The following is a 10,211-nucleotide window of genomic DNA, read 5'->3' as shown; positions in this document are numbered from 1 at the left end:
CAGTAAGAGCTCCTTGTGGTCGACCCTTCTGACTTCCATTCCGTTTCCCTGTACTGGAAGACGCACGTCAGGTGGACTCGCAGGTTGTTTCTGCAGGCTGCTTATCCAGCACAGCACCAAAACCCGAAACCCGTAGCTGCGTCGGGGGGAGGAACCACAGAGAGGAAGCCACTCCCGCCTTCCTAGAGAGGAGACGGCAGTGGTTATTGGCCGAGGCGCGGACTGCTGACGTCACGCCGGCGGGGCGCGTCCGGGAATTACTCCTTTCCACAGAGCAGCACCCAGGCACCTGTCGCAAGGTTCGTGAGGGGAGCGCCGCGGGAAGTGCATGGTGAGCAGTTTCCGCTGTGCCTGGCTGCTGCGGGTCGATTCCAGCGCCTCTCTCGGGAGGCAGGGCGTCTTCCTTCCTGGAGGGCCTTTGGAGCGGAGGCCCGAGGCCTAGCGCAAACTTGCCATGAAGGGAGGAGAGGCTGTTCGAGAGCCCTAGGCTGGGAGTCGGGGGACATGCGTTCGATTTGTACATACTTGAGCAAGTTAGTGAACTTCTGGACACTTCAGTTTTCTGATTTCCAGAAGTAAATACTGTTTCTTGCCTTGCCGTTTTCCAAAGTTGTGCGGGTTGAAATAAGTATATGCAATAATTATCCACTTCCCTTCATTATTTATTCTTCTCTAATAGCAACAAAATAGGTACTGTATGAAGACATACAGACTCAATACTTTAACAGCAGGCACTATTTATTGAATGCTTACCAGCTGGCATTCTTCTAGGTAGTTGCCATGTAGTAACCCACTTATTCATGACCACAACCCTATAGAGTGGTTATTGTTATCGTCTCCATTTAACAATTGAAAAAACTGGAGCAAAGAAAGGTTAAGTAACTTGTTCAAAAGTCCTAGCCCCAGAGCCCATGCCATACTTGTAAGTTTGGTGGAGGAAGACAGAGTGTAATCAGACTAGAAAGTCCTGCAGTGGAAACTTGTAAAATTCTTTGAGAATGTAGACGAAGAAGTGCCTTGGAAAAGTCAAGAAAAATTTCCCACATGGAAGAGGTGTGGAGGTTCACATTTGAGCTAAATATTAAAGGTTGACTGCAAGCTTGAAAATAATTGCTGGTTTATTTGACCAAATGGGGGAAAAAAAGAGAAGTTTGAAAATAATTAAACAGTTTGTTCAGTGTCAGTTAAGAGATGCTAGTAGATTGGCATGTATTAGACAGGAAACCAGGTTCCTGCCTTTGAATACAGTGTTCTTTACATTAGGAGGGGTTCTTGAAACCTTTCCCTTATGAAGGGTCCTTGACATCTTACTGCAGATACTCCTCACAAAAAGGCAATCCTCTTGTTATTTTTGAGAAATTCCCCCAATTCTAATTGGAGGATAACTGACAGGAAGTTTCCCTGCTGTTGATTCAGTGTGGGGAAAAGAAAGAAAGATCAGACTGTTACTGTGTCTATATAGAAAGAAGTAGACGTAAGAGACTCCATTTTGTTCTGTATTTGAGATGCTGTTAATCTGTGACCCTACCCCCAACCTTGTCCTGGCAAGAGACATGTGCTGTGGCAACTCAAGGTTTAAAGAATTTTGGGTTGTGCAGGGTGTGCTTTGTTAAGTGACTGAAGGCAGCTTGCTGGTTAAAAGTCATCACCATTCTCTTAATCTCAAGTACCCAGGGACACGCACACTGCCTAAGGTCGCAGAGACCTCTACCTAGGAAAGCTAGGTATTGTCCAACGTGTCTCCCCATGTGATAGTCTGAAATATGGCCTCGTGGGAAGGGAAAGACCTGATCGTCTCCAGCCTGACACCGGTGAAGGGTCTGTGCTAAGGACTAGTACAAGAGGAAAGAAGGCCTCTTGGCGGTTGTTGGCAGTTGAGATAGAGAAAAGCATCTGTCTCCTGCCTGTCCCTGGGCAATGGAACATCTCGGTATAAAACCCAATTGTATGTTCAGTTTACTGAGAAAGGAGAAAACCGCCTTAGGGCAAAAGGCGGGACTTGCTAGCGCAATGCTGCTCTTTATGCAGTAAAAAGCTTTATGGACATGTTTGCATATGCATATCAAGGCACAGCACTTTTCCTTAAACTTATTCATGTTACAGAGATCTTTATTCATATGTCTTACTGCTGACTTTCTCCCTGCAGTGATCCTATTATCCTGCCACTTCCTTTTCTTTAAGATGGTAAAGATTAATTATCAATAAATACTAAGGGAACTCAGAGACCTGTGCCAGCGTGGGTCCTCTGTATGCTGAGCGCGGGTCCCCTGGGCCCACTTTTTCTTTCTCTATACTTTGTCTCTGTGTCTCATTTCTTTTCTCAAGTCTCGTTCCACCTAACGAGAAACACCCACAGTTGTGGAAGGGTAGGCCACCCCTTCATTCAACCTGTTCTTAACAAGACCCACTCACCTCACTGCTAGCTCCTTTAGTACTTTTCAAATAAATGAATAAACAGACTCAATCAAAGATGGACTGGAAGGGCTTGATTTTAGGTTTTTGCTCTTTTCCCATCTATATAGAATCAAAGCATCATAGAATGTTGATATTAGAAGAAGCTTTAAATATTATCTAGCTTTTCACTTTCATTTAACAAATAAGAAATGGATGAGACTGAGTGACCTGCGTTAGGTCACTGAACAAATTTGTGGCAGAACTGAGACTAGAATCCACACCTCTTGACTGAGTCTATTACTGGTCCTGCCCTCTGTTGTAGCCCTGCAGCCTTTGACTTTTGGAATAAATGGCTTTTCCAGTAGGCTTAGGGGAGCCATTGGGCTCCAACCTGATCTCCTATGAAGAAATTTTTACCCCCAGATGCTTAGTCCTTAGAACAACCTGCCCTCTTTGTGCATTGCCACATCGCTCTGAAGTGTACCCACTCACTAATTTTTGTCATTGGAGATACTCCTCTAGGATAATAACGATATTCTTTCATTTAAACTTAAAATGGTCGTTTAGTTAGAGATGGGATGTTCTTGAGTTACCCCGAATCCAGAATATGTAGAAAGTCAGCTGGCAATTTATGGGTGGCTCTTTTTCCTCCCTCAGTGCCTCAAATTCCTGCCTTTCCTCAAGAGAAGAGTCCCCAGGAGAAAAGCCAGTATTGCTTGTGTGCCTAACAACCTGTCTCTTGGTAAGTTAATTCTAACTAGATGGTGGTGGTTGTGAGACTGCCATCAGAAGTGATGGGACCCACCAACGTCCACTATATGTGGACCCAGGAGACTGAAAATGCAGAACCACGCAGAAACGGGTACCATATTACTCAAATCAGTGAGAGTGGCCCACTGTGAAAAAGGCTATGGAATAATTGGTTAGAGTGCACTAAGTTCTTATCAGAGTACCTGAACTGAAGACTCTACAGTCATCTGGTAGCACATCTTTAAACTATTTACTGAACTGCTAAGTATGATGCCTTAATGATGTAGTGGTTGGATCTAGGAATATGGGTAGTAAATTATTGGAAGACCCATTGCAAATGTGATTAGGTGTTTCCTCAGAGAATATGGAATGGGTTTCTGGCCGTGTTTAGAACAAGTGCTTAAGTTACTGCAACTAATACTGTCACTGGCTATCAAGGCAACTTGGAGCCTGGGTGTCTGTCAAACTCAGTAAAATAATTCTGGGTAAATTGTATTCTTAGGTTATGGGAACTCTGTGAAGAGAATATGACTGTGTCCTGAAGAATTTGGCCTAGTTTAATATGTATGCATAATACATGAACACTTATGTATGTATCTGTGTGTATATGCATCAAGAGATACCTAGAAGAAAGTCCATCAACATACTAACTCTATTTTCTGTGGTTGGGTTTCAAGTGATTTCCTCTTTGGAGTAGCTGACCATTTAATAGAATGAGCATGCATTCTTTGTATGATAAGATATAAACCTTTTTATTTTGGAAAAATATGCGTAAAGGAATTAAAATGTGCTTAGAGTTTTGGTTTTACATCTAGTTGCTTAAACCAACTGGAGTTTGTTTTTGTATATAGCATATCCATGCTGTAAGTTAATACATCAGATAAAGATAGGTTTAGGTAAGGTAGTCGACATATTTAACAAACAGTATGGTACAGGCATTGCCCAAGCAGGTAGTCGTGAACAATTTGTACAGATATACCAGTATGTATCAGTTGACTCTTAGCCCCAGTAGATCCATATGTACCAACATGAAGAGATCTCTAAGACACATTTTTTAGTGGGAAATAAAAGCAAATTGCAGAGCAGAACCTGTAGAACTGTTTCATTTATGTAAAGAGAATTAAGTGCTATATGTGTGTAGAAAAATATGAAGAAAAAAGGAATGAAAGAAGATACTCCAAACTTGATAATCAAGGAATAGGTTTATTTTGCTAACAAAATATTTTTTAGGGACGGGGTCTTGCTCTGTGTCCTAGGCTGGAGTGCAGTGGCGTGATCATGGCATACTCCAGCCTCAACATCCTGGGCTCAAGTAATTTTCCCACCTCAGTCTACTGAGTAGCTGGGACTACAGGTGCACATGACCACACTCAGCTAATTGTTTATTTTTTGTAGAGACAGTATCTCACTATGTTGCCCAGGCTGCTTTTAAACTCCTGGCCTCAAGTGATCCTCCTGCCTCAGCCTCTCAAAGTGTTGAGATGATAGGTGTGAGCCACCATGCCTGGCCTATCTTATATACTTCTATATTATCTAAATATTTTAAAGTGAGGATATATAGTTGTGTAATTTACATGATTAGAAAACTAAGACAAAAATGGGCCTCAGAGAAAAAGAATGTGTGTCTCCAGCACCTACTAGGGAAGAGGTTGCTCTGATGTGCAGCACCTGAATATTCATTCTTTAATTCCGTGTAGCTTATTTAGGGCACCAGGGTTTCAAAATTTGATGATCATTTAGTTATGATCAATTAAATATTTTGTTCTTTCTCCAGTTCTTTGTTTGCCAAAGAGTGCTCTAATGACAATGATTTGGTTCACATACTGTTTTTCTAAAGTCCAGAGAATGTGTTAACCAGCCCTATATTGAGCACAAAAGTTTTATTTATTTTTATTGTAAATAAATAAAGTGACTTTATTTTCTCTCTCATTCCCCTTATAAATCTGATTAGTATACTTCAGATTCTGAAGTATTTCTTTGGCTACAAAGGTGAGGGCCAGCACCTGGACCAAGATGCTGTAGTCAAGTTACTGTCCAATTAAACCTTCTTCTTTAAGGACCACTTCTCTAATTTTCCTGAAACAAAAGAGCAACATCTTACTTTCTTCCAGTAAGCAGGACTCTAGTTTTCAAACCTGTAGGTTTCCAGTTAGACTTAAGGAGAGAACTATAGATGGTGAATGTTGTGGAGAGAAAGAGATCCAGTGAGACACCTGTAAACGTGACTGAATAAGGAAGGACTGGTGAGATAGGCCTAGTGAAAGTTACAGCCTGAATCACATTTGAAGTTTTAGAAGGGCAACTCTTTGAGTATCACTAGTCTGCCATGATTATAGGCAACCTAAGAAAATAGAATTATTATTCCTCTGTTTTTTGAGGAGTAGAGACTAAGTGGACAGTAAGTTTCCCTAACACTTATATGTCCAAGTCTAGTATACTTATTCCTTTCATATTTTCCAGTTATTTATCACTGTGGATGCAAATCTGAATGATCCCAAATTACCTGGGTTAGTTTTTAGTATTTGATTGTTTCAGAATCAATCGTGATACGGAATTTTATAGAATTCCTAATACCTGTCACAACTTAATCTCTCTCTTCAGAGAGGCTGATCATCAGGGGTTCACTTTTGGAGAAGTTGAGAATGCAGGCTGAACAAGGAAGAGGAAGGGGAATCCTGCAGGGATGAATGAGAGGACAGCAATGCATGTGTGATGTGTGTGAGCACACACACACAGTAACCTTTCCTAGAACAGTATTACTCTAATGATAATCATCTGTGAGGAAAAAAAAATTTTGTAGGTATGAATTTGGTGTTACAAGCAGCATGAATTCCAGCCAAATAGCACTCAAAATGAAACATCGGAGAGTTAACATGCAGAAGAAACCTTCAAAGTGTAGTGAATGTGGAAAGTTCTTTACTCAGAGATCATCTCTTACCCAGCACCAGAGGATTCACAGAGGAGAGAAGCCCTATGTGTGCACTGAATGTGGAAGTTGTTTCCGTAAACAGTCAAATCTTACTCAACATCTGAGAATCCATACGGGAGAGAAACCTTTTAAATGTAATGAATGTGAGAAAGCCTTTCAAACAAAAGCAATTCTTGTTCAGCATCTGAGAATTCATACTGGAGAGAAACCCTATAAATGCAATGAATGTGGAAAAGCCTTTTGTCAGAGCCCATCCCTTATTAAACACCAGCGAATTCATACTGGAGAGAAACCGTATAAATGCACAGAATGTGGCAAAGCCTTCAGTCAGAGCGTATGCCTTACTCGTCATCAGAGAAGTCATTCTGGAGATAAACCTTTTAAGTGTAATAAATGTGGGAAAGCCTTTAATCAGAGTGCATGTCTCATGCAGCATCAGAGAATTCATTCAGGAGAGAAACCCTACACATGCATTGAATGTGGTAAAGCCTTCACTCAGAACTCTTCCCTTGTTGAACATGAAAGGACTCACACCGGAGAGAAACTTTATAAATGTAGTGAGTGTGAAAAAACTTTCCGCAAACAAGCACACCTTAGTGAGCATTACAGAATTCATACTGGAGAAAAACCTTATGAGTGTGTTGGATGTGGGAAATCCTTTAGGCACAGTTCAGCACTTCTTCGACATCAGAGGCTTCATGCTGGAGAGTAAAATTTGGAATGTAATGACTATGGAAAGATTTGTATGAAAGCACCTTTTTTTCTCCTAGATTCCTAGGAATGTAAAACTCAATCTGTAGCTAGTATGAATATTTTGTGTTTTGAACAAAAAATGTGTCCTAATGTGTCCTAGTCTGGAGTCTGATGCCTTATCTGCTGCTCAGTGGGTGTAACCTTATCCCTTCTGAGCCTCAGTTTACCCATCCCCCCAATAGAAAAATGGTGATATTTCCTAGGGTTGTCCTGAGAATAAAATGAGTTCTGCATGACAGTTAACTGCCATTAATTAGCCATTCTAAAAGTTTATTTACAGTATCAAAATCTGACAAGTAAATCAGCATTGTTGTTTGGTTCTCAATGTATTATTTCTTAAGAACATTTTGTCATTGGGCTTTGATTTTGTGATTAATCTACAGATGTCTATTTAAACTCTAATGTCTAGGTTTAAATAGGATAATACAATCTAAGACTGGTTTGTCTTTGAGAAATTTCAGATTTAATCAGAGAAAAATGTACTGATTGGGATTTGAGTGGACGTGAGGTATATTTCTGGATACCCTCAAGATCTTCATTTACATTTTGATACTTTCCATTACTAGGTCTAATTTGACTTTAAGCTCTACGTTTCACTTTTCCATTAAACAGAAAGCCTTCCTAACATTAGAATAAAGCCTCATGTTGTGGGACTTCTGTGTGTGTTCAGGGTTGGCAGCAGATGATTAGGAGAAGGCATATGACAGTAGAGAGTACTGGAATATAGAGGAGAATATAAGCATGTAGATGAGGATGTGACTATATTTGTTTCCAGTTCTAGGAGCACAGCACCAAATGTGGTCTCTTAAGGGAAGATGAGGGTAGAAGATGTTAAGATCTCAAGTTCCAGCAGGCAATGCCACTAACAATTAGCCACTTGCCAAAGGAAGAAGAGAACAGTGTCTTGGGGATGCTGATGGGATGGAGTGCTTAATGGCTGTTAAAAGCCATAAAAAAGCAAAGAAATCAAAAGATACTTTTGGTGGAGCTTTAGGCTGTGCTAAGCTCTTTAAACAAGCACCTCCAATACTAAAAGCACCCTTGCAAGGAAGATAGGAGTTACTATTCACATCTTAGAATCAAGGAAAAAGAGAAGATGTTTGATTTGCTTAAAGTCAAACAGGTAATGTCAGAATTGAATCTCAAATCTATATCTTACCAAAAATGTAGTTCTGGTTTATACAATACCAAAGTCACATACAGGTAATTTACCACCATTGAACCTTCCTGTTAGTGTGAGATGCCAAATCTGTGAAAACCATTTTTAAAAAGTAAAGACTTATTTTTTTCAGCTTAATGTGTGCTTATTTAAATACATTGATAAAATTAGAAAAACGAAAAACATTAAAATTGCATGTTTTCAGCAAATAGTCACCTTAGTGTATTTATTCTAGCCTTTCTTTTCTGCATAGCTTTTTTTTCTTCCCTTTTAACAATAATTAGACTTGTACTATATTAGAGTACTATATAGAGTACTATAGTCTGCTTTTTTATTTTTTTATTTTTTTATTTTTTTTGAGACGAAGCCTTGCTCTTGCCCAAGCTACAGTACAATGGCACAATCTCGGTGCACTGAAAGCTCCGCCTCCCAGGTTCACGCCATTTTCCGGCCTCAGCCTCCTGAGTAGCTGGGACTACAGGCGCCCGCCACCATGCCCAACTAATTTTTTGTATTTTTAGTAGAGACGGGGTTTCACCATGTTAGCCGGGATGGTCTCGATCTCCTGACCCTGAGATCCACCCGCCTCTGCCTCCCAAAGTGCTGGGATTACAGGCGTGAACCACCGCGCCCGGCCGCCTGCTTTTTAACGTAACAATTTAGCAATATGTTACAGACTTTCTATAAACTTTATTTTAATGGTTGCCAAACATTTCATTGGTCTGTTCATAATTTTTTGACCTGTTCCCTGTCTGTGTGATATTTGTATTAATATATTTTTCTTATAAATCAGAGAATCTAACGGTGCCTGTCACGGTATGAGCTCCTGTTAGTAATATTAATTTGGCAGTGAAATATCTTTGTATATAACGTTTTTACCATCTTAAAATTATTTTCTGAGGATTTTCAGAGGGTATAATTTTATTTTTAAAATTTAATTCATCTTTTTGACTTGATAATACAAGCTTATGGCTTAAAATTCTAAAAATATAAAAGGTTGAACAGTGAAAAGTCTTCCACTCAGCCACCCGCTTGTCCCCTCATTCTATCCTAGACAACCAATATTACCCATTTTTTGTTTTTCTTACAAAGATATGAATAAGCAAACATCTTTCTCTCTGTTAAAGACTATTTTCTAGAGCAGTTTTGAATTTACAGTGAAATTGAGTAGAAAGTTCCCATATATGCCCTGCCCCAAGACATGCAAAGCCTGCCTATCCTCCACCAGAGTGGTACAACCTACTTTGACACATCATTATCACGCAAAGTCATAGTTTACATTAGGGTGCACTCTTGGTTTTGTATATTCTATGGATTTTGACAAATGTATAATGATATGCATCCATCATTATAGTTTCATAAGGAGTTTCACTTCTCTAAAAATTCTGTGTTCTTCCTATTCATCCCTCCCTCCATGGTAACCCTTGGCAACCACTGATTCTTTTTTTTTTTTTTGAGACGGAGTCTTGCTCTGTCACCCAGGCAGAAGTATAGTGGCACGATTTTGGCTTACTGCAACCTCCGTCTCCCAGGTTCAGGTGATTCTCCTGCCTCAGCCTCCCGAGTAGCTGGGACTACAGGCGCATGCCACTACAACCAGCTACTTTTTTGTATTTTTAGTAGAGATGGGGTTTCACCATGTTAGCCAGGATGGTCTCAATCTCTTGACCTCGTAATCCACCCACCTTGGCCTCCCAAACCACTGATCTTTTTAACTGTCTCCATACTTTTGCCTTTTCTGGAATGTCATATAGTTGCAACCATTCAGTATGTAGTCTTTTCAGGTTGGCTTTTTTCACTTAGTAGTATGCATTTAAGTTTCTCCCATGTCTTTTCATGGCTGATCAGCTCATTTCTTTTTAGTGCTGAATAATATTCCATTTTATGGATGTGCTATATTTACCCATTCATCGACTGAAGAACGTCTTGGTTGCTTCCATGCTTTGTCATTTATGAATAAAGCTGCTGTAAATATTTGCTTGAAGTTTGTATGTGGACATGTGTTTTCAGCTCATTTTAGTAAATTACTAAGGAGTGAAATTGCTGGATTGTACGGTAAGAGTATGTTTAGCTTTTTAAGAAACTGCCAAAATGTCTGCAAAGTGACTGTACCATTTTACATTCCCATCAGTGATGAAGTAGAGTTCCTGTTGCTCCACATCCTTGCCAGCGTTTTGTGGTATTAGTGTTTTGGATTTTAACTTTTTTTTTTTTTTTTTTTTTTTT

General features: G+C 39.9%; 1 protein-coding gene across 1 annotated transcript; it reads left to right on the top strand.

Annotated features, from left to right (window-relative positions):
* The first annotated feature begins 220 nt into the window (after positions 1-220).
* On the top strand, positions 221-8,087 carry ZNF501 (zinc finger protein 501). The gene is made up of 3 exons (XM_011981112.1): positions 221-331; positions 3,052-3,136; positions 5,746-8,087. Exon 3 carries the CDS (start codon positions 5,970-5,972, stop codon positions 6,783-6,785), a length of 816 nt encoding a protein of 271 aa, XP_011836502.1. The 5' UTR covers positions 221-331; positions 3,052-3,136; positions 5,746-5,969; the 3' UTR covers positions 6,786-8,087.
* The last annotated feature ends 2,124 nt before the right edge of the window (positions 8,088-10,211 follow it).

The sequence above is a fragment of the Mandrillus leucophaeus genome, unplaced genomic scaffold (genome assembly GCF_000951045.1).
Source record: "Mandrillus leucophaeus isolate KB7577 unplaced genomic scaffold, Mleu.le_1.0 Scaffold22, whole genome shotgun sequence".
Classification (NCBI taxonomy): Eukaryota; Metazoa; Chordata; class Mammalia; order Primates; family Cercopithecidae; genus Mandrillus; species Mandrillus leucophaeus.
The sequence above is the reverse complement of the archived record's forward strand: the minus strand, read 5'-3'. Positions and strand labels throughout refer to the sequence as shown.

Excerpts from the sequence above, each read along its gene's own strand:
- ZNF501 (XM_011981112.1), top strand. The coding sequence starts at position 5,970 with ATGAATTCCAGCCAAATAGCACTCAAAATGAAACATCGGAGAGTTAAC.